The 27,477-nt window shown below is 45.1% G+C and overlaps 3 protein-coding genes across 4 annotated transcripts; 1 reads left to right on the top strand and 2 right to left on the bottom strand.

Annotated features, from left to right (window-relative positions):
* LOC8058354 (protein BZR1 homolog 1) lies at positions 3,099-5,104 on the top strand. Its single transcript, XM_002463038.2, has 2 exons — positions 3,099-3,731; positions 3,907-5,104. The coding sequence occupies exons 1-2, from the start codon at positions 3,483-3,485 to the stop codon at positions 4,666-4,668; spliced, it is 1,011 nt and encodes a 336-aa protein (XP_002463083.1). The 5' UTR covers positions 3,099-3,482; the 3' UTR covers positions 4,669-5,104.
* On the bottom strand, positions 10,722-15,287 carry LOC8058353 (5-formyltetrahydrofolate cyclo-ligase, mitochondrial). 2 transcript variants are annotated; one of them, XM_021454614.1, is made up of 7 exons: positions 15,003-15,287; positions 13,998-14,135; positions 13,773-13,928; positions 13,604-13,645; positions 13,483-13,528; positions 12,661-12,731; positions 10,722-11,192 (listed from the first exon to the last, which is right to left on the bottom strand). In XM_021454614.1, the coding sequence occupies exons 1-7, from the start codon at positions 15,244-15,246 to the stop codon at positions 11,056-11,058; spliced, it is 834 nt and encodes a 277-aa protein (XP_021310289.1). In that variant the 5' UTR covers positions 15,247-15,287; the 3' UTR covers positions 10,722-11,055. The 2 variants fall into 2 exon arrangements, with proteins under 2 accessions (XP_021310289.1, XP_002460918.1); XM_002460873.2 differs by having other exon boundaries at positions 13,773-13,934; positions 15,003-15,283.
* On the bottom strand, positions 24,894-26,830 carry LOC110433123. The gene is made up of 2 exons (XM_021454796.1): positions 26,603-26,830; positions 24,894-26,170 (listed from the first exon to the last, which is right to left on the bottom strand). The coding sequence occupies exons 1-2, from the start codon at positions 26,658-26,660 to the stop codon at positions 25,938-25,940; spliced, it is 291 nt and encodes a 96-aa protein (XP_021310471.1). The 5' UTR covers positions 26,661-26,830; the 3' UTR covers positions 24,894-25,937.

The raw sequence follows: 27,477 nt of genomic DNA, 5'->3' as shown, positions 1-27,477 counted from the left end.
CAAGGTCGACTGAAAGGGAATCTTGGGCACATAGCAATTACTTTGGAAGATCACTTGTGTCTTAATAATCCTCTAGAAAGCAAAACTCAGTTGCGTTATCAACGATCGAGGCAGAATATATATTCGTGGGTAGTTGTTGTAATTCAAGTTTTTTTTAATAAACAATGTTTATATCTTTTTCATTAGATTTTGGAAAAATGGTTGCACAATCAAACATTTTGAGGAATACACTCCTCTCACTAATTGAAATGGTGAGACTTAAGCTTTGGCAATTTAAATGGCTCAACTTCCCTTAATATCGATGCTATTAGAGGATTTTTCCTTTCTGCGGATCACATCTGGCTTTTTTTTTGCATCAAAAAAACATCTAGCTTTTTTTCACATGAGCTCAAATGAAGATAAAATTCAATAAAAATGATTGAACTCAACAATATGATTTTTTTTGTAGTCCTAGTCCACTATTTTTTTGTTTGAATATGTCTTCGTGCAAAAATAAAGATGGGTCTGTCTACCGCATACTCAGGTGATTTGTGGCCTCCTCTCACTCGAGTGAGGTAAAGATAAAATTCACTCGATTTTGCTAGGAAGACAAAATTGAATGATTTGAAGCCATTAATCACCTGAGTTGCTAAAACCACAAGATCCAAATCCAATGAACCACATAAAAACAAATCAACAGAATATTCAAATGAAAAACACATAAAACATACAAAATAAAAATAAAAATAAAAGAAAAAATAACAGATTTGTTCTATAGGCAAATTGAAAGAAACTCAAATATAACATAAAGAAATACAAATACAAACTAAAAAATTCAAATAAAACATACAATTTTCAAAAAACAACCAAACAATCCGTTTACACCAATTGAACACATAATTTACACTAAAAAAGCAATAGTAAATTATGATACAGTGAGATGTAATCTGTAACTAATAAGTTGAATCAATTGCATAAGACTGCAGTGACGGTCACTTGTTGACATAGACTATCGGCTGGGAGATGGCGATGACAGGACAACATGGCCGCAGGGGCTTTGTGCCGCGGTGTCCACGGCAACTTGGTGCCTGGGCGACGGTGGCACCGGAGCCATTGGGGGAGCAGCTAGGTGAGATAAAAGCTGGTGGTGGCGGTTGAGAGTTCGGCGTTGACCGTCCATGGCGCTCGGCACCTTTGTTCTGGAGCAGAGCAAGGAAAAGGGATGTGGAGAGAGAGAAAGGGGAGTGTTCGAATTCCACTTCATGTGTGCGTGCTGCACTGCTGCTGCAGAGAGTTAGAGCAACTCCAACACTACCCTAAACTTCACTTGGCAAATCTTAGATTTTGTCAAGTGTAAAACTGAAATGCCAAGTGAAAAAAAGAGGCTTCTCCAACAGGTAGCTATTTTTTTGGCAAATTTGGACTATCTTGTGATTCCTGAAAAAATCAGAGAGACTTTTATGCAAAAGTTGCAATCTATTTAAGGCATACGTGAGCGAGCGTGGTGCTGGAGCATGCATGCTGAATGTGTGGGCCCCACCGCGTACGCGGGATGCCAAGCGCTCTCAACGCTCCCAAATTTGAGCCAGTTGACCCTCTTTTTGCCAAGCATCCTATTTTGCCAAGTGCATATAGGGTAGTGTTGGAGGAGCTTTTTCTATATTTTATCAATAATTAGGATTTGCCAAGTGCATATAGGGTACTCTTATATGAGGTGGAAAGCACGCATGCGGACGACGGTGAGGCCACGCGGCAACGGCTCCTGCATGCGGTCGGCGGCTTCATCGTATTCGTCCGAAATCGAGTGAGCAACATCTAAATTTCACCCGAGTGAGCTATAGATTTACCGAAAATTAAATACAGTAATATAATGTATTCATAGATATAGATAGATCTGGAAAACACAACTATTGTTTCGGAACGATATGCTCGTGTTCTACTGCCAGGAAATAAACTTGGGCCGTATGGGTAGGGTTGGTACAGTAGCAACCTATAGGCCACACAAAGACGGGCCATGGCCTTTGGACACCAACAACACTTTCCCGCGGCCCGGCAACTACAGCCATATGGACTGGGCTGTCTTCTACGGCCCATGAATCTCGTGGTCAAAATCGAACGGTATCCGTATCCCGGATCCCGGCACACGGTCCACGCCTTCACGGCGGTGCCAGATGGTCCCCCGTCCGCCCTCTGTACCGTCCGTCCAGTTACCACTGCCGGCTCGGCCGCACCAGCCACGGACGGCGTGACCGTGGCTGAGGATGAGGCGGGGCCACGTCCACGTCCGCCCCGTACTGCGCCCCTACTGTGAATCATGAGTGTTTCAGTACGGTCCGGTCAAAGCAACGGAGCTTTGAAGGCGCTGTTCACTGGCTGTCTCACTGACAGCCTTGTCTCTCCCGTCGGGCGGATTATCCTAATCCCGACCTCAGGCAGAGGTGAGAAGGGCTTTTCTCCCGTGACTGATTTGATTAACTACTGAGCAAAATGAGGACATCATCCGGACTAGAATCTGCAAAGAGGCAATGCCAATGCGTCGTGTTGGCAAGGAACGGTGGAGGCGGCCGAGGCGCCATTGTTGGACGGCGGCACAGGCACGCACTTGAGCTCCGCCGTAGGCAAAGGAAGCGGCGGCAGAGTACGTTACGTTGCATACAAGGGGTCAGCGGATCAAGAGACGTCAGAGACGATACGCATCATCAGCAGCAGCTCACTGGCGCGCTGCGGTCTGCGGTTGCTGCCGCTAATCGCTTCTACTGAGGTCATCAAATCTTCATGTGAGTACACGCTACTCTAGTACGGAGTGCACAACGGCGCCGCATAAAGTGCCTTGCTACGCCACTTTGCAAAAGAAACGTACCAGCACAGCTACATGCCCCTTTCGTCACACGAGAGATGCTTGTATTGCTGGACGCCTACGACGGTGGCAAGGCAATGCAAAGGCCGCCGTGAAGCTCGCCGTCGCAAATCCCAAGGCACGTGCCCGGCACCGCTGCGCCCGCGCACCGGCCCTACCCTACTACGAGTACACTCTCACCTCGCTCACGCGCAGCACACTCTCGTTCGTCTGGCTCATCACCAAAAGCCGAGCCGGGCTGGGCAGAAGAGACCCCAGGCTCCAGGGAGGCGACGAAGAAAAAGGAGGCCACACCCACCCACCATGGCCGTGCCAGTAGAATCTGGCCAATCCAGTTGCAATAAAGTAAGGTTACCGTACCACTACCACCCTCGTGAGCCCCCGCCGGGGCCCGCGAGGGGGAAAGCTCAAAGCACCTCGCACGCCATGCCATGACACAACACTCTCTACTCCACTACAGCGCGCCAGCAGGCTGCCTCCTCCTCCTCCTCCTCCTCCTCTCCCCCGCTCGGGCTCGGCAGTCGCCTCCCTCCCTCCTCTCCCGCCCCCACTAGTCAATACTACTGTGCAGTACGCCACCCACCACCTCTCCATTAAAGAAAAGCGGAGGCAGGTCTGCGGAGAGCTAGGGGCTGAGCATCAGAGCATGACGTCGGGGGCGGCCGCAGCGGCGGCGGCGGCGGGAGCGCTGGGTCGGACGCCGACGTGGAAGGAGCGGGAGAACAACAAGCGCCGGGAGCGCCGGCGGAGGGCCATCGCCGCCAAGATCTTCACGGGCCTCCGCGCGCTCGGCAACTACAAGCTGCCCAAGCACTGCGACAACAACGAGGTGCTCAAGGCGCTCTGCCGCGAGGCGGGCTGGGTCGTCGAGGACGACGGCACCACCTACCGAAAGGTGACCGACCTTTTTTTTTTTTACTTCCTGGTCCCCGATCTCTCTCCCGTTCGTTCCTGGATCTTGCTGGCTGCTTTGTCCGCGCCCGCGCGCGCGCAGATCCGGCGGTCGACGGAGCTTGCTTTGGATGAACTCAACTAAGCTCACCGTGCGTTTCTTGGGTCGGTCTTGGCAGGGATGCAAGCCGCCGCCGGGGATGATGAGCCCGTGCTCGTCCTCGCAGCTGCTGAGCGCGCCGTCGTCGAGCTTCCCGAGCCCGGTGCCGTCCTACCACGCCAGCCCGGCGTCATCCAGCTTCCCGAGCCCGACGCGCCTCGACCACAGCAGCGGCAGCAACCACCACCACCACCACAACCCGGGCCCCACTGCTGCCGCTGCCGCGGCGGCGGCCTCCTCCCTGCTCCCGTTCCTCCGGAGCCTGCCGAACCTCCCGCCGCTCCGCGTCTCCAGCAGCGCGCCCGTCACGCCGCCGCTCTCCTCGCCCACGGCGGCGTCGCGGCCGCCCACCAAGGTCCGCAAGCCCGACTGGGACGCCGCCGTCGCCGACCCGTTCCGGCACCCCTTCTTCGCGGTCTCCGCCCCCGCCAGCCCCACCCGCGCACGCCGGCGCGAGCACCCGGACACCATCCCCGAGTGCGACGAGTCCGACGTCTGCTCCACCGTCGACTCCGGCCGCTGGATCAGCTTCCAGGTGGGCGCGGCGACCACGGCGCCCGCGTCGCCCACCTACAACCTCGTCCACCCGGCCGGCGGCGGCGCGTCCGCCTCCAACTCCATGGAGCTGGACGGGATGGCGGCCGCGGACATCGGCGGCAGGGGCGGCGGTCCCGCGGAGTTCGAGTTCGACAAGGGCCGTGTCACGCCGTGGGAAGGCGAGCGCATCCACGAGGTCGCCGCCGAGGAGCTCGAGCTCACGCTTGGCGTCGGCGCCAAGTGAAGCGAGGCGACGACGGCGCTCGCAAGCAAGCTCGGATCTTTGAGCTCCCGTACTGAAATGTCGTGAGCGTCGACCGTCCGGTACTATCGCGAAAAAAAAATGGCTGCTGTGTGAGATCGGCAGCGAAATTGTGTAGTAGCCGGCTAGCTGCGTGAGGAATTGTCGACGCATTCGTGCTGCGATTCGATCGGGGGAATATGTCGGTGTAGGTGTAGGTGATGCTGTTGTTTCATTCATGGACTGGGAAATTGAGGTGAATCAGAACAATCGTTTGTTCGTTCGTTCGTCTGGATTGAATTATTGATCACAGATGTATGGTGACTCTTTTGGATGTACTGGTAGCTCGTTCTTTTGCCACTTTTTACTGTTTGTTCTGTGTAATGTAACGCCTCAAAATGCGTGACCTCGTGGGTAAAAAGAGATGAGATGGGCTGAACTTTGTGACTCGATCTTGTCTCTCTTGGGTGTCGCTAGTACAGTACTATCACTCGTGGTATTTTTTATGTTTTTACTGTATTGCAGTGGGAGTATCTTCTCTTTTTTTATGATGAGGGAGTATCTTCACGGGAATGTGAGCTACTCGTAGGCCACTACAGAGAGTACGTACAGTCGTACAGACTGTCCATCTCACCAGCTGTGCCGACGCTGCGACAGCATGTCTGTGAAATGCAAACACTCATGCCTGAGATTTCTGACTGGGTTGTTTTTTCTTTAAAAAAAAATCTGACTGGAAAACCAATGTTTTTATCGTTTATGCACATAGGCTTTTGGAAAATCAACACGTAACACTTTCGTTTGTATTTGACAAATATTAACCAATTATGGACTAACTAGGTTCAAAAGATTCGTCTCGTCAATTCTGATCAAACTGTACAATTAATTTTTATTTTCGTGTATATTTAATACTCCATGCATACGTCTAAAGATTCGATATAACGGGGAATCTGAAAAAATTTGCAAAATTTTTTGGGAACTAAACAAGGCCCTACTAGCAGATCAGATGCCATTAGGGCACTCCCAATGCTAGAAACTACATGTAGTTTCTATAGCTATTAATTTTTATAGACAGTATATATAGAAACTATATTCCTAATGGATAGTTTCTATAGAATATTTTTTTATCCAATCACATTCATTCTCTCTCCATTCTTAGTCAATCATATCACTTTATGTCTTGAATTTTATGTAGACATGGTTTCTAACTTAGATCCAGCTTCTATGATTTTTACTCTCTCTTCAATAACTCTCTTGTCACATCAGCAAAATACTTAAGTGACACTGCAATTAATATCTATAGAAACCACTATGGTTTCTGCATTAGGAGTGCTCTTATGCCAAATGGCTCACAAACCACAAAGACATCTTATTCCATTTCCAGCGACAGACGAACGAAACTCAATCAGATCAGTCGGTAGCTACCGGGTGTTTCCTGTAGATGCTGTTGCTTCCGCACCAAACCAATCATCCGCCGCGCTCGCGCCGAGCGCGCGCGCACCTAGAGTCCACGAGAACTCAGGCATCAAAACACAGGTTCCGTCCAGCTGCAAAATCGTTGGGCGCACGAGGAGCTGGGTGCTGCTGCTGCTCGCCCGTACCTTTCCACGGCCTCCGATCTCTCGTTCGTTGTTGCTGGCTGGCACGGGTATGCTATTATTCTGGAGCACACGGTGCAGCGCATCTTGAGATCGTCCGAACGGCGAACGGTCCGGTCCCGTCCCGTCCCGTCCACGGCGGTTGTATCGGGCTTCCAGCGGCTGCGTCCAGGAGGCAGACACGCGATGGTCTGTGTACGTGCGCTGCTCCCAATCCCATTATTGGTCGACGCATGAACCCCACGGCTTGCGCGGGGGGTCTACCCAACAGTGCCATCGCAGGGAGAGCGACGGACGGGGGGAGTCGGGATCGGGAGCACCGGCCGTCCGGTGCACGCACGCTCAGGCTCATCATGCCCCCGCCCGGTTTGGATGGTCGCCGCCGCTGCCATCTGCCAAGGTTTGCTCATGGATCCGACGCAGATTGAGGCCGATGGTGCACGGGGTCGGGGCCCCGTGCGCATGTGCCCTTGTCTAATCAGTCGCGCGCGTCCGCCGCACCGAACGCCCGACGGCGACGCGTGAATTTAAAATTAAATTTGTTTTAGGGGCCGCCCTGCCAGCACCGACCGACCGATGGGTGGCCGGCCGGGGAGTTTTTTTAATAAATATAGAAAAAATCTAACTAAATAATCCCGCTCGTGCGCCGCGACCCACTGGAGCACGGTGGTTCGGGCTCTGCAATTGGCGACAAATCAACCGGGGATCGGGGGATGTATCATGTAGTGAACACGTACCATGCGACCGGTTCCTCGCACAGCAGCCGGGGACTTACGGGGCACGACACGACACGGACGGGCCGACGTCGCTGTCTCCCCGTGCGCTGTTGGTTGTGTTGAGCACGTAGCAGTCGTAGGAGGCCGTTAGCGGCCCTCTGTCCGTTTTGACCCAATAATGCAATGCAGCATGTACATGCTCAACATTGCTTATCTGGACCATCTAAATATGCTCTGAGATTCGTGCTGCTGCACTTCTCTCAACTGTGTTCAAACTTCTCCCCACTGTTTCACACATCTCGATGCATATTCATCGGTATAGATAAGCAATGCCCAGCATATAAACCCTAAAAAACTGCCTTCGTTTTGACCTCGGGCTCTCAGAGGAAAAAATAAATATCCCAGATCGTGCACGTTTTGGAGCCCTGGAGGTCCTCCGTCCTCGCGCGTGCACTTGGCAGTTCACGGGATCGGCGTGTTCTACCGTCCCAGTCGTACGTAACCGAGCGACGGGACGGGACGGCCCGTTGAATTGACAGTGATACAGAACCGTGGCGTGCAACACCCGGCAGCGGTACCGTCACCGTCACCGGCACCGCGCGCGTTTCGTAGCCAACGCCATGCGATGCGACGGCGAGCCGTGCACACTCGCCTCGCCTCGGCCTCTCCCCCATTACAGACTACAGAGCCATACTGCTTTTGGGCTGGTTCTTCGTTGCCACTCAAGCCTAGGGCCACGGCCCACGAGTGCCTTCCAGGCTTCGATGTGTCTACTAGGCCAATATGGGCCGCTAGCCACGATGGGCGCAACCTATCTTTGCATAGGGACCAAACCAGCCAGCCATACCCCTGACATCAAACAATATTTGATGGAAGGGGATGGATGAGTGATTGAATAGTTTGGACCTGAAATATTAAAAAAATATATATGACATTTTGGATGCAGTAGTTAATATTTTGGATATAAATACCCAATATTTTAGATTTACTGTTCAGATTTTCCACAAATGGTGTTGACCAAACTAGTTTTATCTAAAAGGTTGCATACTTTTTCAAAGTTATTAACTATTAAAAACTTTTACATACATATAAATGTAAGACTTTACTAGGTAAATATGACTAGTAATATATATGAAACTAAAAAAAATAAAAATCAAAATAAATGTTATTTGGCCTGCCCTATATGTTGCGGTCTGTCGTTTATAGTCGGTGGAGCTTGATGAAAAAGCAACGAGAGGGCAATTATTATTAATTAATTGTTTAATGCATATATTCATTAATTTTAGGCATCAATTTATTAGCCAATTTATTCATAGAACACAATAATGTTATGAGTTGCATGAGCGAAAGGGTATGTAGCCTACTAATTATAAGAGTCTCAGTAACATCTCAGGTTTGGTTTTGACTCCTTATGGAAGCTTATATTCTACGATTTTAGTGGCTCCTCGGCTCAATATTAAAAAATGCTCATAGAAGCATGGTTTGCGTGCTTATGTTTATAAAAGTGAGTGTGCATACGTTCTGAGTGTCTGTGTTACACCTCATTATAATGGTATAAATCAGAATTTTAAAGGTTAGATTAAGGATCTCATTACTTCTCTCATCTCTAGCTATATATATCTCCTTCACGTTATAGAAGAAACGATGCCAAATTTTTTTTGGATTTTGACACTGTAGCACCTTCGTTTTTTTTGACAAACATTATATAATCATGGAGCAATTAGGCTTAAAAGATTCGTCTTGTGATTTACAAGTAAACTGTGCAATTAGTTATCTTTTTTATCTACATTTAATGTTTCATGTATGTGCCGCAAGATTCGATGTGATGGAGAATCTTGTAAAGTTTTGGATTTTTGGTTGTATCTAAACAAGGCCTTAAGCTGTTATATATATAAGCAGGTCAGTGGTCACAGCCGGAACCGGGAGATCCGAAACCAGACGGTCCTACGGGACGCCACAACCGTCGTGCCTACGGATCCTTTTCCGAGTTGGAAACAAAAAGAGACAACCGCCAGGCCTTTTTAACCCGAGCGTGGCCAACTAGTATATTGTTTCATCTTCATCATCAACGGTATCCCAAACACGTACTGGCACGCGGCCGGCCGTGGCCACGCGCGCTCGATCGTTCACGCTCCAAACGTTACGAACTAAAACCCTAGAGCTTGCTAGCGAGCGAGGCGGAAGGCAGGCACGGGCGGCATGGCCACCGCGGTGGCTTCTTCACACAGCTTCCACTACCGCCCTGCCGTGTGCAGCAGCAGCAGCAGCCGCCCCGTCGTGTCGCCTCTTTCCAACAACTGTCGCGTGCGCGTCAACCCCAGCCCCGCTTGCGTCGCGAGACCAGCTGCCGAGGACGCCGCGTACAGGCGGGGGCACCGTCATCGTGCCCACGACGACGACAAGCCGCGACGGACAACGTCGCCGGGGACGCCGGTGATGAGGCGCCGACGACGCGACGCGTACGCGTCCCCGGACAGGAAGAGGAGGAGGGGAAGCAGCGACGCTCGCGCCAACTACTACAGGAGGCCGGACGACGCTCACCGCCGCCGTGGCCGCGACGACGACGCCCACCGCGCGGCCGATGAGAGCATGGAGGGCGAGCAGCGGGACCGTGCGCGCGAGGACGACGACGCTAGAAGGAGGAGCAGCTCGCGATCATCGTCCAAAGAGCGGAGAGCGCCGCGGGCGTATCCTTCCCCCGCCGCGCATCATCATCATCATCGTCATGCGGCGGCCGAGTCCATCGCGAGGCCTCGAGCTCTCGCCGCCGTCGACGATGACATAAAGCGGTCGCCGGAGAAGGAGGCGGACCAGGCGGAAGACGCCGCCGAAGCCAGGCGCAGACGGGAGGAGCTCCAGCGGAAGAGGGAGGAGGCTCGGCGGGAGCTGGACAAGGTGGTGAGGACTGTGTGGTTCAACGACCCCTACATCTCTCCCACATGCGTGCTCAACACGATGCCAAGGTGGTCTATTTCGTGGAGTGATGTAGAGGAAGGAGAGGTTGTCTAGGATCTTGAGATTTTGATTCTTACTAGTTTCTTACTAGACTGGTTGACCATGGTCAAAAAGTGACAGTTCCGTAAATTTTGTAGAACAAAAAGTGACACTGATTGAATTAAAATGTACGTTTTCGTATCGCGAAATGTTGTTAAGGGTTTTGCACTATTTGGTTTGTAGGACTGGTTAATAATGTTCAGTGTCTCAGTGGGCGCGACAGTTTTGTTGAATATAAATTGCAGCAATTTTCCTATCTATCAGTTGCCTGGTTTCCTTTAGTCCTTTCAGGCGACGTAGCAGCCATTGATCGTGTTTTGCTTCTCGTGCACCATCAAATTCTCTGTTGGAATCCAGCGGCAGCCATTGATCGTGTTTTGCTTCTCGTGCACCATCAAACTCTCTGTTGGAATCCAGCGGCTGTACGCATGAAAGATGGCTACTATTCACTTTCAAGGCACCTGTAAATTAGCATATCCCAAATTTCAGTGCACGTGTCTTATTTTTTTCTCCAGAGAAATATCGGTTTTCTTAACACGGGGATTTTTTTTTTTTGAATGGAAAACACGGGGATTTGTTGAACTCCTGGGCTGCTGGCTGTATGCAGTTCTTTTCGAAACCATAAGGGAACTGGACCAGCCCATGAGGCTTTGAGTTAACGCGGCCCAACTCCCTTGGGTCTAATCATTGACGATTCATTTGCGAGTTGCAAGCATTACTCTACAAGTAATATGATTGTCTACTTTGCCTCTAGGAAAAATCGAATAAAGTTTTATTAGTTTTCCCCTTCTGTGGCGACTGGCTAGTCCTGAAGATACATTATAATCTCAGAATAGCATATCAGGCCCACTGACTGTTTTGCTCATCAGGATGATTTACATTACATTATAAATCTATAAATCCTAAAGTAGCTGAAACAAGGAGTAGACATCCAGTCCACCATATCAAAAAGATGATACAAGAGAAAGCCACAAGGGAAACAAAGGGGACAAATTCCCTGATCTGCTGGTGTATATTTGCTAGTTCAACCAGGGATCAGAAGGTGTTTGTCGTCAAAGCATAGCTAGAGAGACCAATCAACTTCTTCATCGCATCCTCTGCAAAGCCGCAGCACTTATTGGAATGACACCAGAGGAGGAGACCAGAGCATCAATAGGAACATCAGTTGAATTAACTGGGATGACGCCCTCGTCCATAATTTGCACCGAGTATGAAAGAGCGACTTCAAAACAGGAAAGCAAACATTACTATGGCTAATTTATAGTAATAAAAAAGGCTTGTATGTGACACTGTATGATCACATCATCTCATGGATTCCGTGGAAGACAAAATAGCAGAACTAAAATGTACATTTTCATTTCAATTAATGTATTTCATGTTCACTGTTATGAAAATTAAAGCTTTTAATCCAAGCAGACAATGAACCTCCAGTTGGCTTGTTGATTTAGTATGACAAAACTTTGATTCAAAAGCACACAGGAAGGCTTAGTGTCACTCTTTGATTCATGCTATACAGTTTTGGTCCGGAACAACAATAGTGCTTGCTCTGTCAAACATAGCTCATATTCTGATACAGCATACTTAACTTGACAGTTGTGAAAGGTGTAGGTAGACATAACCCTAAAAGTTAGAAGGATGTGACTGTTGGTATGCTTGCTTCGGCCACATCCAAGTTTACATCAACCATCCCAAGATTTAGAAATCAAAATGAAATTTTTGGTCACTTGATCACTGTTGAGAGTTGATGCAAGCAGAAGCTTAGCAACTTTCATCTTTGAAACCAATTTACTAAGTTTGGAACATTAGTCAACTATAAATCAGAGACTGATAACACATGATTACTCAGTTCTACAAAATAATAGTAGTTTGATATTAGAAGATCTTATAATACAAGCATAATTTTGCTCATAAACAGCCTCTCCATAGTCCATACTAAGGCCAGTCTCAATGCATAGTTTTATGACACAGTTACCAAGACTATAAACTAGGTAACCGAGCCGCATGAGTTTCATGGGGATGAAACTCCTCTCTCATCTGATGAAACTCCTTCATTTAATGACCCTGCCAAGTCAGCAATTTTGCTTATGTGGCACCCTATTTAATGTGCATGACACTCCCATGAAACATGCATTGAGACTGGCATAAGACGATCAGAATTTGGCTCATAGACACAACAGCCTCTTCATACTATTAATTGGACCATGAAATGCTATTTAATGCATCATAAGCCCTCGTAAAACAATGGGCCAGCTATGCGATTAAGTGAGCAAGAAACCAGCCCATTGTAAAACAATAGGCCCGCGATATGATTAAAGTATAACCAATGGAATCTAAACTAGCTTGCACTAGATATTATTGGGATCTGGCACTTAAACAATATAAGCTTTACGATCGAAGTTAACAATGGAATCTAAACTGCAAGTAGCTTCCAGTAGACATTATCAAGACCTAATTTTACTCCAAAACCCTGCATCAACTCTGGCCTTCCACTTCAAAACGGATCTTGCTTCTGTTTTGAAGTAGACTGACCAATATGGTTCCAACAGCAAAGTAGAGGGGGCAAATCATACTTCAATTAAATATAATAACTAGCTGAAAATAGTATCAGAAGAAAAAGATCCTTAATTATAAATACAAAAGTTTAAGGAAAATATTAACAAATCTGCATAGAAAAGATATGCATGACATACCCAAGAGAGGCTGATTCCACCCTTTCTCTTTTGCAAGTTCTTGGTATTTCATCAAGAATGTGTCATAGTACCTTTTAATTTTGGAAAAAAGAAGCAATCATATAGCAGCAGAAAAACCTTTAAGTAGACTGAAATCATAATTGTCTACTTTAGCATAAACTTAACCATCCATTAGAGTAGAACACTATATATTTGAGGTCCATGTACTCCTTAGGAGTTTTATACAATTAAGATCTATTAAAAATTTCACAGAGCTGCAGTTTATTTTGTTGATATCGCTACAGTAAAGGCAACATAAACAAGCTGCAAAACCGAATTGTATGATGGTATGCATTGAAGAAAACAAATATATACCATGGACCATTACCAATCTACAGATTGAAGAAAGAAACAGGACAGTGACAGGCTTTATTTCTGCACCAGCATGCACTTGCCTTTTCAAACCTATAATAAGATGCCATTCTACAGAATTCATGTTCATACATCTAAGCTTGGATCTAAATTGTAAGATCCAGAATACACATGTCACGACAAATATTTGATTTCTTAGCCAGGCCAAGAGTTTGTGTGAGTATGAATCAACAGCAGTTTTTGCATCTGAAAGATATGATCACTGTCTTAGGTGGTAACTATTGCTATAACCATGGCTCCTCTGGTACCAGAATCAAGGTATTTAAACTTCAATATTACTAAATTGAAACCAAAATTGGAATTCATGCAGTTTGTGATCACATTTCTTATAGGGTATTCATATTTTCTGAAGCATCCCTGAAAAAAGGCAACTTCAGGACAGGCAAGTGAAACTTTAATATGTAATCGTACCCTCCACCACGTCCCAGTCTTCGACCAGTTCTATCAAAAGCTTGTCCTGCATGAACAACAAGTATTATCCAATTGAGTTTATGTGATGGAGAATTAATAAAGTAAATGATAGAGGACGTACCTGGCAATAATAAAAGATCAACAGGGGAAGATGATGACAATACTGCAAGGATAAAAGGAGGATCAGAAGTAGTGAATACATGTCAAGGTAACCACCCCATGGATGCAGTAACTTATATAAATTAGATGTGGAGAAAGCTTCACACTAACACGGAAATGAAATTTCATACCATCTTCGCGATCTTTCCCAGTAGCATCCACAGGTGACGGTTCCAGAATGTTCATTGAATTCTTAACTAAATCATCCATGGTGGTGATTTTGAGCATCCGCATATTACGGTTCTTATCCTCCACTCGAGGAACATAAAGATCCTTTGCCAGTTCCTCTTGTCCTTAAGGAAAACCTAATTGTTAGTGACAGAATCAGTAATGAGCATAACTACAGATGGACTCACCAGGATTCGATGATAGACACTCTTCTAGTATTTTTGATGTATCGACTTCTCGCAACTGCTTACAGCTTATATAAGCACACAACCTTTTGCTTGCTTTGAACCAAGAGGAATCCATTATTGTAGTTTGAATAGCCAGATCTGAAAAAAACAAGAAAATTTCTACCTTCAAACACTCAAATCAAACAAAACAATAAAAATCCACTTTGTCCCAGAAGGTAAGAAATAGTATAGTATAGCCATCCTACTAGTTGAAGTCTCTACATACCAGATAAAAACTAAGTATAGACCACTTTGTTGCACTCATGTAAAAGCAAAGTTAGAGCACACAAATCTTTATTTTTACTAGTATCTGCTCTGATGCTTTCAATATCAGTACTTTTTTGTAACGTAATGGCAGGAGCTCTGCCTTTCAATTAAGAAGAAAGAATTGACAGAAAACCTTATAGACACACAGCTTAATAAACAGAAAACACTGCAAAACCAGAACACAATAGCCTTGACGACTAACCCACAACAACCCACTTACACACAGAGGTAACACACCAACCAACAGCGTCCACCCCATGTCCTCATTGCAGAGCTTATCACAAGCAGCAAAAGCAGCTCCGACTTCATATGGTAAACAACAGCCAAAGACCCTGACATGCCTCCCATCAATTTCATTATCAGTACTTAACTGTAAACACACCATTTATCTGCTGATCTTAGTCAGGAGTCAAATATCATTTCTCATCACTCCCCAATGCTACATAATCTCATGAATTAAAATAAAATGTAAAATCTACCGTGAAGTTGCACAATTTTTTCACAGCTTATATTTCTAGTTCTACTCCTAACTGCTAAGAGTCCAGTACGTGTCTGCTTAAAAAGCTAGCCAAGAGCAGCACGGGCAAAGCGCAATCCCCAGTTGGCAAATCGACGAACATGTGGTGACCAACGCCCCCAACAAGCGTTACAGAACCGGAACCGAAGCAGACACGCTCGAAGCAGGTCGCGAGGCATCACCTTCGCTGGCGCGCTGATCAGGAGAGAGGGCCTTCAGCGCCCTGCGCACGTCGGCGCGCAGGGCGCGCTTCTGGTCGGCGACCGCCTGTTCCGTCGCCGTCGACATCGCAGCGGCCGATGCTTGCGGCCGCGGGAGAGGGAGCGTGATGTGGCGGCGGCAGCGGTAGGTGGGAGCGGGCGCGGCGCGGGGTAGCGGCAGGTGGTGGAGGCGCACCATCAGCGTGGCCACCGCATTTTTAATCATCTCCCCTCGTGCCAGCTGCCACTACCGCCGTTGCTCATAGTCATAGTCATCGCGCTCGCCCGGCCGGCCATCGCTGTCGCGGTGCACCTCCGGCCTCCGGCCTGTGGATTCCGCGGCCGCGGAATGAGCGGGCCAGAGTAGTTGGGCCGAGAGGAAAAGGGAAATGGGCCCAAAGTTGTGGTTGAAATATTCCAAGTTGTGGACGACTTTGCAAACCCGATCGCACGAGCAAAGTCACGCGCGAGCGCCTGGAGACCTCCTATTTTTTATTCTTTGCCAAGTCCAAATGTCAATTCTCTTGAAGATAGCTTATTTTTATCCTTTGCATTTTGTTATGAGAGTTTGCAAATAGCAACAAATGCCAAGTCAATTTGCCAAAACCTTTGGAGATGCTCTTATTAGAGCATCCCCAACCGTTTTGCATAATTGGTTTGGCAAATGAGAGAGTTTGCCAAGTTTCAAAAAAATATGGAAAAGATGAAAAGAGGCAATCTCCAATGGTTTGGCATTAATCACTTCGCGCCAATTTTCCAATGCCAAGTGTGAACAGGTTTGGCATATATGTCAATCCTTCCTCTCTTTTTGCCAAGTTAACAAAATTGCAAAGTCTAAATGTCAAACCGTTGGATAAGTGTTTTTAAGACTTTTTTGCAAATACATGAATGCAAAGCTTATTTGCAAAACGGTTGGGGATGCTCAGCATCTCCAACGGTTTGCCATTCTAGTTTGGCATTTGTGTTATTTGGCAAAAAAAGTAAAAATTACTCTTTCAACAGTTTTGCAAATGAGTTTGCCATTTTAGTAAACTTGGCATTTGAGAGGCTCCCCTTGGCATATTTGGGAGTTGGCTTTTGGATTGGCAAACGCTTGCGGCCGGTTTTCCTGCGTCAATTCCGTACGCGGCCTGGTCTGTTTGGCGCCGTTTCCTTCGTCGGAGGGAGTCCTCACGCCAAATAGAGTCTACGCCGCCATTGGTTTGCCGCGACTCAAAGACGCAGATCGAGTCTGCTACGTCGTCCCTCCCTTAACGCGATTGAAATACGCCGATCGAGTCTGCTACTTCCACCAGGAACGGTATGCATCACGAGAAAGATGAAGGCGACGACGGACACGAACCTGCGACTGCGAGCGGCGGCGCCTCCGTTCGCGCGAAGGAAAACACGCGCGAAAAAACACGCGCGTGTGACAGAAAGACGCGTGTAAAGATTTGGCTGGGTCCACTAGGTAATTGCCAAGTCTAAAATGTCAAACCATTGGGAATGACCATATTTTTTTCTTTGCATTTGCAATTGGAAGTTGGCAAACAACAACAAATGTCAAACCAAAATTATCAAACCATTGAGGTGCTCTTATGCAACCTTCTCAAACATTTTGGCAAATGATTTTTCATCCATAATTTTTTAGTAAAATAAAAAAATCCTCTTTCATAGTTTAACATCCTAATTCTCCTCATGCTTAGCAGAGCTCTTCGTTCACTTAAGGGGGTTGTTCGTTCATTTAGCGTTGCTCTTCGTTTTGTTAGCGAGTTTTTGAAACGAAATTTACCAAACTGTTAGAGATGTGATATTTTTCCCTTCCCATATTATTTTAGAAGTTGGCAAATAATAAGATTTGTAAAATGAATTTTGCCAAGCGGTTGGAGATGCTCCGAGTGAAACCTTCCTAATAAAAAAATAGACGAGTGAAATTATGCTAAGGAAAAAAACTAGACGAGTGAAATTTGCTTAAAAAAACTAACGAGTGAAATCATCGTCTATGTTGTCAATTGATTTAGGCCTCGTTTAGTTCTTGCTGTAGCACTTTCGTTTTTATTTGATAAATATTGTCCAATCATAAACTAACTAAGATCAAAAGATTCGTCTCGCGATTTACAGACAAACTGTATGATTAGTTTTTGTTTTCGTCTATATTTAATGTTTCATGCATGTGCCGCAAGATTTGATATGACGGAGAATCTTGAAAACTTTTTGGATTTCGGGGTGAACTAAACAAGGCCTTAGAAGAGAATTGGTGCAGTGAGGACTTTTCTCCTGAGGCCCTGTTTAGTTCTCCACCTAAAAAATTTTTATCCATCCCATCGAATTTTTAGACACATGCATGGAACATTAAATATAGATAAAAAATAAACTAATTATACAGTTTAGTTGAAAATTACGAGACGAATCTTTTAAGCCTAGTTACTCTATGATTAGCTTTAAGTGCTACAGTAACCCACATGTGCTAATGACATATTAATTATACTTAATAGATTTGTCTTGCAGTTTCCTGACGAGATATGTAATTTGTTTTTTTATTAGTTTCTAAAAACTCCTCTCGACATCCTTCCGACATATTCGATGTGACACCCAAAAAATTTTCATCTCCAATCTAAACAGGGCCTAACTCAAGTCAACCAAATCTCATCAGTCTGATAGTGAGGTTTGTTTGGGATTTGCGTTCACAAACAACTTGATCCATAAGGCTATCTCCAACAGGGAGACCCATTTGGGAACCCAAACCTAAAATGGGTCTCCAACACAATACTTATAGCCTCCAACAGAGTACCCATACAGAAGACCTATTTTGGGTATCAAGAGAGGCATAACTCAAATTTGGGTATCCTCTCTCCTCGAGACCCATTTGCAGAGAGGTTTGTCTTTTAGGTCTTGTTGTTGGAGAAGACTAAAAATAGGTATGGAACTTTTTATCTGTAGCGCTACCCAAAGGACAAATGGGACTTGTATTTTGGGTGACGATTGTTGGAGATAGTCTAACTCCGTCAGCAGTTAGTCCACGGTCAGCTCACATCGACATAGACCAGCGGCAATCAAGTTTCCAGCTGCTACACTGGCAGTCCAAGGGTCTGCAGTCTGCAGAAGCTTCCAATTATGCTAGTCTGCCAGTGTAGTACATAAAATAGGTCCATTCGGTTTGACTTATAATTTGTGAAAATAAAAGTTTTTATAGCATATTTATAACTATAGTAACTAATATCTAATTGTGGACTAATAAGATTTAAAAGTTTTGTCTCACAAAATACAGACAAATTGTACAATTAGATATTTTTGTTTGGACACATACATGGAGCGTTAAATATAGAGTAAAAAATAACTAATTTGCACAGTTTACATGTATTTTGCGAGATGAATTTTTAAGCCTATAATTAGTTTATAATTAGACACTATTACTATAGTAACAAATGTGCTACAATATTTAAAAAATTTCTTTTCTCAAACTAAACAAAGCCTCATCTAAAAGAGTTCGCAATGAAGGATTTTCGACTGGTGCAGCAATCTATTCGGTTTGCCTAAAACATATGTAGTACTCCGTTGATCCAAAAAGAAAAAAGGGTACGTATCTAGAACTGCACTTATCCTGAGATGAAGAATATATGATACCTATGCTCGTCTCCGTCTTTGAAATCCTGAACCAATTCACAGATGTTTGCATGATTATTACGAAATAAAATATGGATTTTTAACATGTGATGCACACATGCTTTCCTGCTACTGTCAATATGCGTCTAATGACCAGCAGCAGCATACGAGTCTTGGTCAAATTTTGTCTAGTTTGTGTGGTTCACATTGCTTTGCACGTACATGAGAGTTATGCACTTGAGTTTTTTTCCCAACCATGTCGTGGCGCGTTTTTATTATAAGAGGAAAACAAACGAAGTACAAAGCATCTTGGATAAACGACTCACCAAAGTGGCAACGAGTTTAGTCATTAATTTTTTTATACCGCAGAAGTCATTTGCGACCCGGCCACTAGCTGAGAATAAGAGCACTCACAATGCAGACTCTATCATAGTTATTTATTACTTTGAACAATATGGACTTAGAGTCTAAATAAGACTTGAGAGTCTTATTTTTTTACCTCTTTCTTCAATAAATATGCTGTCACATCAGGAAAATACCATAAATAATATGTAGTTAATTGTCTTGGACTCTATGATAGAGTCTTGCATCGTGAGTACCCTAATACACTACTAAAAATTTTGCATGTGATGCATGGTACTAGATTGGTAGCTTGCCAAAGTTCACCGTACCGAATGTGGTCTCAACTCTCAACTAACGATGGCAGCGGCTCGAGTAAGGTGTCGTTAATTTATCCGCATGCGAGTATATAATATATGTCCGTATTTTATAGCTTTTAGGTTAGTCTCAATACATATTGCATAGTATGATGAAATTCTTTTATTTAATGACCCTGCCAAGTCAACAATTTTGTTTATGTGACACCCTATTTAATGTGCATGACACTCTCATAAAACATGCATTGAGACTAGTCTTATTTGTCCGTGAGCATGTTCATGGGTAAGATTTTGTAACTGCATTTGTGCCTGATGGGTACCTGTCAGGTATCAAGTAGGGCTAACTAGGGCAGATCTATGTTGTGTGCTTCAGGTGTGGTTGCACGCAAGCCCAAACCAAAAGTCAATTATTACCCTCACATTTTCATTTTAGCGTGTAGCAATATATATAGGCATATAATATCGCATCCCCTTTATTTTACTCTAGCTCTCCCCACCTAATTGCTGCAGCAGATCAACAACCTCCAAAGAATCACCTAATAATGGAGCATCGGAATAGTAAAGGGACGCTGATGTCACCCGTCCATTTTCAGTCAGTTAAACCTTCTTGGAATGTTGTTTTCATCCCTAAGAGCACATGCTCTCACAATGTGAACCATAAAATTCGCACTGAGATTTGTGTTCGAATCTATCAGTTATTCAGCAGTGTTTTTCTCTTACAATAAATCAGCCAACAGTACTTTCTGTCATGGTTTATCAACCAAACGACATGTGAGGACATGTGCTCCACCACGAATTTTAGTGTGAATCTTATGGAGTTATGGTCCACATTGTGAGAGCATGTGCTACTAGACCTCTCTTAAAGGCACCTCTGCAAGCAGGCAAGGATTATGCACTTGGATGAAACTGGTTTTGCTGCTCAAGTGCTGCATAAATTCTCTTCTATGTTAATAGAAACTCAGTAAACAGTAATACTGTCGATGCAGAGTCCACCTCAAAGATGCAGAATACATGAATGTATACAACATAACTGCAGGAGAGTGTCGTTTGTATATAAAAAAAGAAACGTACAACAACGAATATCCAACCGATTATCTCTTTTTTGTGTGCTTCATGAAAGTAATAAGCATCATTATAGGCGTGTGTGCACCGATCAATCCACTGTTGACACAGATTTGGCGTATCTTCACATGGATTTCTTATAACATATAGAAGATTGTTCACTGATTATATGGTCTCACCTCTCTGGAAGGATTTTGTTCAGATCATGATAAGATCTTCAAGTATCTATGTTCTCTGCCCCTTGATCTTTTGTTTTGGTTACAAGTCCATTTTAGACAATCATTTTTGCATTCAGAAGACAAAGTTTCATATAATGACTAGTCTAAAGCAGTGGATAATAATGGATTAATCTTCATGTATGGATTTTCTAGTGGTGACAGGTATATCTAGGCAACAGCAAGGCTCCCAGCTGTCTCCAAAGATGAAGACAATTCAAAGTCATAGCTCCAGTCAAAAGAAGCAATGGAGCCACATGAAAAATATTCTTCAGTAGGGACCCATCCTACTATCCTAGTCTAAAGAGTGGAAAACTTGAGGAATTTTTGACGATGAACAGGCACAGCTCCGAAGCCGATGTTTACAGCCGTATGCAGCATAAATTATCTGAAATATTTCCGGAGCAAATCATATGCATGATTTGAGTGAACCACAGAAAGGGGCTTCCTGATCACCATTCACCAGTCTGCTAAAAGCATATTTGTATTTTCATTTTTATAATTCGGCTTCAGACCTCTAAAAAGAGGCATCATTTCGCATTTATTACAACACAAGAGTATTGCATAAGCAAGAGTTTCATACTAAAAGTCAATCTAAAAAAATAAAGAGCCATATATTTCAGAGGAATAAATGCAATGTCATCCCGTATACGACCGAATGAATCATAGCCTCCATTAGTGAGCACAGAATGGTAGCCAATGTATCCATTAGTATTTTGATAGCAACATAGATTAAATGTTTCCTCTAGAAAGAAGAAAAATAAGTGTGCGGAAGGTACAAACAAACAGATTTCAATCCAAATCTAGCTTAAACTTTATTAACTTTGAGCTCATTTATCTTTATACAACTCATGGACATTCAGTTCTGGCGAGTATGCTGGTGTTCATAGAAAGTTAACGTACATGCATGATCCCAGTGTTTAAGGAAAAATGCCCTTGAAAGAATTGATTCAAAGCACTAAAGAATTTACCAAGAGTCTATCGTTGTGGATATTGCATAATGGAATAGACCTAACAAAGGAAGAAATTCAACCATATATGCTGACATTTGCTCCATGACATCACATATTCCGGTTCAATAATCCATCGCATTCTGATGATATTCAGTACCACCAATGATATGCACCAATATTTTTTTTAATGGCAGTAAACGATATGCATGAATCTAACTATTCCTCGTGTATCTTTCAAAAGGAATTGGTATGCATCTAGGGAGACTGGATCTCCTAAAATTCTAGCCTATGGATTGCCGAACCACCAAACAGTTTGGTTGTTACAAATAAAATGTATGTTGAATGAGTCAGTTAAACTCCATGGATCAAGGCTGGCCTAATCAAAGGAAACACTTTCAATCTTATAATAGATCAGATGCATGTATGTGATATCTTGCGACTATAATAGACCAGATGCATGTATGTGAAATCCTGCCACTGCATCAGCCATATCATCAACTTATGCCGTTCAGGTCAATCTAGAAGGTCAATCTAGAGACTATATTACAGGTACATTCGATCTGCAGCAGATCATAGTATCTCTGAAAGCAATATATGTGATTTTCTTCAGTACTTTTGAGTACAGTACTTGAATACCTATTTTCTAGTGGTTAGGTTCACTGAACATAGGATATTAGTAGCATTGTTGGAACCCTTCCAACAGACTTTTCTAACAAAACAGACATGTAATTAAGATTAGTAAAGCAACAGAAAAGGTTGTTACGATAATTGAGTCATGGAGCACGAGGGACTCTATGATTCTTCGCTGTCCGTTCACCCCAATGCAGAATGGTTCAGCCAGGAAAGCAGAGGCGTACAACACAAGAGCTAGCAGCATATCAATGGGGAATCTGAAAGAAGGCGTCGATCAAACCTATGGTGGCTGTAAAAGAACTCCCAAACCTGTTTGTTTTTCTCTTCACTGATAGTATATCTGTACAGCTTAAATTCTATCATCTTGGAGACACCAATGATTGTGAAATGAGCCAAAAGCTATGTTTCATGCCAAAAGGAGACTGCCAAGGCACAGCACTGCTGACCATGGACCCCTGCTTTGTCACAACCTGGAGACCCGAGAGCCGAGAGCCTTGCTCTGTCTCTGTGGTCTGTGGAGTGAACTAGAGACAAAGCAATCGCAATTCATAACAACTGAATCATCAAAGAAACAAGGATAGAGGAATCTGAAATGGTCCATGGGACAGCTTCTGCTGTGCTGCTGGCACACACACGAACATGGAGAATATCTCTGCACTCACAACAACCTGGTCTTGCTCGGGCAACTGGCACTGTAGAATTTAGAACTGCTGCACTACCGCGCGTCAGTCATCAGTCTTGAGCTCAAAATATTGCGTGACAGACAGACAGTGGAGTCGTGGACTGCACCATTGCATTCTGTCCTTGAACGACTCTCACGCAGGGAACCAATGGCAGAGGCGTTGACCCGTGCCTATCTCCGGTGTGGAAGCAAGGCGTCAAAATCTTCTCGTGTGATGTGTGAACGCACGAGGGGCCCGGGCTGGATCGCCGGTCACCGCTAGCTACCATGCCTCGTCAGTCGTCTCGTCACGGCTGGACGTCACTAGCTACCCGGCGGCATGAACTCTCGATGAGGCGCTGCAGACCTGCAGCGGCGACGAGAAATGCCTGCCGCACACACAGTCCCAGTCCCAGCTAACCATTCCCTGCTTGCCGGCTTGCCGCCCCTATATATACATACAGACATCGTGCGTGTGCTGCAGGCAGACAGACACACACAGAAGTAGAAGTACATGGTAGTGTATCTGCAATCTGCACCCTGCAGAGACCAGAGAGCAAGAGCAAGCAAGCAAGGTAGTAGAGCAACAGTAGCGTGCATGAACAGAGATTGCAGAGATAGGACATAGGAGGCGAGAGGGACGACGAGCCGTTGGTTTGTGGGTGTGCGTCCTATGCTCAGGAGAGATGACACCGACGTCGGACGGACCGGTCGATCCGCGCCGTGTCTGTCCGTCCGAAGTGGGTGTCATCTCGCCTGAAGCATAGGACTTACCAGCCCAGTACATCTCCCTGTTTTCACCATGATCTCTTCTTCTCGAGCCACTTTGGCGCGTCATTTGCGGGGTAACGCGACGGCTCCTTCAGCAGCTTGTCTGCTCGTTTTAGTGTCTGTTTTTTTGTTTTTCATTTTTTTTCTAGCAGGTGAAGCGTGAAGTGGAGAGCACCGGCATGGCATGCGATTGCGAGGCAGGGAAATGGCGGACCACATCATCATCATCATTCGGACGAGATTAGCCATGCATCCAGAATCATATAAGGTACCTCCTGATTTTGCGTCGCTGAAAGCAACCTCTCGGAGCCTAACACGGGGTCACGGGCCGTTTTCCAGAGTAGCCTGAAACTTGGCAGCATGTGAATCAGGATGGATTCTCGTTTGATCCTGTGCTGCTGATTTCTCCAGCGACAACTTTTTTGTGTCTCTGATTACCCTTTGCGAATCGCAAGAAAGTTTTTTTTTTTTTTTGGGCATCTGACATGTGTGTTGTGGCCTTGTGGGTGTGGCTTTGGCTTGGACGGGCCGAGAACAGGTCGCCTCTGTTCTGTGATGAAAATGAAACAACTCGTTCTCTGCATTTATTTATTCTCCTTTTCCTTTGATCCGTCCAGGCTGTTGTAATAATAAGGTAACAAATTTCTGCATGACAGTAACGCTGAAATCTTTGAATTAATTTACTACTCCTGTTGGCCAATATTCAATTCCGAATAAGTCGACTTCCCAAACTAGTACTGGTTGATTCACAAATCACTCACAGTACAGGTGATGGAATCTTTGATTGGAGAAGGGACACAAACAAGCTTCTCCGGAGTCAATCAAAGCTCAAAGGAAACCATACAAAAACAATACTATCTTAATATTATTATATTACAGCCAAATTTATAGACCTGCGGTGATCACCTTAAAAGTTTTAGGATCTGGATGGCACCCGAGTTTAAGGACCTACGGTGATCATCTTGAAATTTTAGGAACTGAATGACACCCTCCGCCAAATTTAGGGACCCATGGATATCACTTTAAGAGTTCAGAGACCTAGATGACATCTTGAGCCAAGTTGAGAGACCACCGATGATTTTTTTTCTCTTTCTATAAAGAGTAGTACTACACATCTTTGAATACAGAAATTCAGTATGTTAAGTGCCATGGTGCAAGATGGGATGATTTTAAGACATTATAGTAACTAAGGTGGAGTCTAGGATATAGAACTCATTTTTAATATAATATAAAGGGAGTTTTTGAATAAAATATACAATAAACATTAGTAAGAACAACTAATAAGAACAAAACTCTTAGTACATATGTGACATGTTAGACTGTATCAGAGCATGGGTTGATGTGCTGTATTACTAGTTGCAGGCCTCCAATAAACCTTCTAATCCTTAGACCCGAGACCACATCGTCTGCGACTCCACGAGCTAGTCTCCCTAGCTCCCCAGACTGGAAAAAAAAAAATTAGGTGAAATGTGTCTCCATGCTATGAATAGTTGCCACGTGTCCAATCTCACAGATCTAAAAGCGCACCTAGAAGAGTTCCACGTAGAATCCGAATGCTCCGATCGTCCAGTCTTACAAACGCACCTAGTAGAAGAGTTCATCGCAGAATCCGTATATTCCGATCGTGGCCTTCCATGCCACTGCTTTTCCACCACCGTCATATGTTGTTGGATTTATGAGAACGGCATCGATCGATCCGCTACACCTGACGCACGGTCACCGCCTCACCGGCGAGAACCGCGCCCCGATGGTGGCGTCCTTCTCGTCACGCGGGCCCTCCCCAACCCCATCGTCCGCGAGATCCTGAAACCCGACGTGGTGGCGCCAGGCGGCGCGAACATTCTCGCGAGTCGCCGCTGACACACAGCAAGGGCGACACGAGACGGGCAAGGTTCAACGTCATGTCCGTCCACCTCCCTGGCGTGGCACCCGCACGTCGCGGCGCTAGCTGCTGTGGCCTGCGGCACAGGTATCCCCACTGGACGCCGGCCATGATCCTGCCGGCGCTCATGACGACGGCGGCAACGCTCGACAGCCACGGCCGGGACATCGCGCGCGCGCGGACTACGTGTACGTCGACTTCCTCTGCACCCTGAACTACACCGCAGCGCAGGTGAGGACGTTCGTGCCTACGTTCGCCGGCTGCACACGACGACGACGCTCCCCGGCCGGCGGCGCCGCGCGCGGGGATCAACAACCCGTTGTTCGTCGTGGGCTTCGGCAACGGCACGACGTCCGCGTGCGGACGCGATCGAGCTACAAGGTCATGTTCAAGAGCAATGCAAGAAGAGCTACAAAGGTCTATGGTTATTCTTATTTCCATTCCATCAACGCTGTACGTATTCGCGGCACGAGCAAACGTTTCATTGGACGATTTATTAGAACTAGGAGCACGAGAAGCAGTAGCAGTGGCCCTTGATGAGGTTTCCGCTGCAGTGTCCGCCATGGCGCATCTGCACCAGGCAAGCGGCCGCGCAGAGCATCTCCACGCACGGCCCCCTGTAGAGACGCGTCTCGGCGCATTGGCTATTGGGGAACGCGCCGCCGGCGACGGGGGGAGGAGGCAGTTCCTGCTCTTCGCTTCCGCCCAGGCCCAGATGCTCGCTTTTCACGTGACCTGTTGTTCAAATGACCCGGCTGAGACCATCGACAAATCGACAGACATGGACAAAAGTCATTTGAAAAAAAAAAACAAATCTATATAGATTTTAGAATTTATTATTAAGGCCTCTAGCACTTATACTCTGACAAAAAAAAAATACAAGCCGATCAACGTCTGTATTAATTTGAATATTTTAGCTTTGACCATCAACATCTTTTTTTGAAACAAATTGACCATCAACATCTAAAATTTAATATATGTGATATCAAAAGTTTAATAAATCAAACTAGCTTTATGACATATATAACTCTCTACGTATTGCTAGTCAATCAAAGTGTACAAAGTTTGTCCTCATTGAACATATAAAGATGGGCTTAATTATATCTATCTATGATCTCGAAAAGAACAAGAAAATGCATGGAGGATGCGGCTGTAATACAAGCCTACCTGCAAAGACAAGAGCGACCAGCAGAAGCATCGTGAGCACGACAGTCGCTGGAGCCATTTTGCACAGCTTTGTAGTGTACTTCGTGGGTCTTAGGCTCTTAGCTTCTTCCTTCTTCTTCTTTTTTAAGCTCAATGCTCTTAGCTTTCAAGGGACCCTTGTGGGCTGTGAGCCTGATCTGGCTCTCCTCTTTTATAGGCGCTTGGCTTGGACAGAGCAGCTAGTGTACAGTTTTTAGTTTTTGCACGTGTAGTTTAATGATTCCTTTCTAGTGGTTTTGGATTCTTCTAACAATTTTATTATTAAATTAATGGGAAATGGATACGCTCACAGCTATATGCTAGCTGGCACCATTCGAGTCCAGCTTAGGATACGCAACTATTAAATCTATAATTACACCTAAGAAATACTCCGTGTTAATTTTCTTGCCAAACAATCCAATCGTTTTAATTTTTTTATCTTAGTGCAAAAAACAATGGATTTCACCGGCATCATCCCAACAAGAGAAAAAAAGACATAGATAAAACAACTACTCCCTCCCTCCCGCAAAGAGTGTTATTGTCACTACCAAAAAATTCAAACATTTCGAACTTTGACCAAATATATATAGGAGACTACTAAAACTTATGATGTACAATATATATTATTAGATTAGTATTTGAATATATTTTTATAATAAACTTATTTGAAGATACAAATCTTATAATATTTCTACAGTTAGGCTTGAGAAAATTTGACTTGCACAAAACCTTAGGCGTCTTTATTTTTTGGGAAGGAGGAAGTACTCCCTTCATACATGAGCATAAGCACTTTATGGCGAATTATTATGCCGAAAGAAAAAAAAAGTTTATAGTGCCACTAATCTATATCTATATCT

This window comes from Sorghum bicolor, chromosome 2 (assembly GCF_000003195.3).
Source record: "Sorghum bicolor cultivar BTx623 chromosome 2, Sorghum_bicolor_NCBIv3, whole genome shotgun sequence".
Classification (NCBI taxonomy): Eukaryota; Viridiplantae; Streptophyta; class Magnoliopsida; order Poales; family Poaceae; genus Sorghum; species Sorghum bicolor.
The sequence above is the reverse complement of the archived record's forward strand: the minus strand, read 5'-3'. Positions and strand labels throughout refer to the sequence as shown.

Coding starts and splice junctions, on each gene's coding strand:
- LOC8058354 (XM_002463038.2), top strand. CDS start 3,483: ATGACGTCGGGGGCGGCCGCAGCGGCGGCGGCGGCGGGAGCGCTGGGT. Junction 3,732..3,906: donor ACGGCACCACCTACCGAAAG/GTGACCGACCTT, acceptor CGGTCTTGGCAG/GGATGCAAGCCGCCGCCGGG.
- LOC8058353 (XM_002460873.2), bottom strand. CDS start 15,246: ATGATTAAAAATGCGGTGGCCACGCTGATGGTGCGCCTCCACCACCTG. Junction 13,529..13,603: donor TGATCTTTTATTATTGCCAG/GTACGTCCTCTA, acceptor TTGTTCATGCAG/GACAAGCTTTTGATAGAACT. Junction 11,193..12,660: donor GTGGAATCAGCCTCTCTTGG/GTATGTCATGCA, acceptor CCTGTTTTGAAG/TCGCTCTTTCATACTCGGTG.
- LOC110433123 (XM_021454796.1), bottom strand. CDS start 26,660: ATGGCTCCAGCGACTGTCGTGCTCACGATGCTTCTGCTGGTCGCTCTT. Junction 26,171..26,602: donor GGTCGCTCTTGTCTTTGCAG/GTAGGCTTGTAT, acceptor TTTGAACAACAG/GTCACGTGAAAAGCGAGCAT.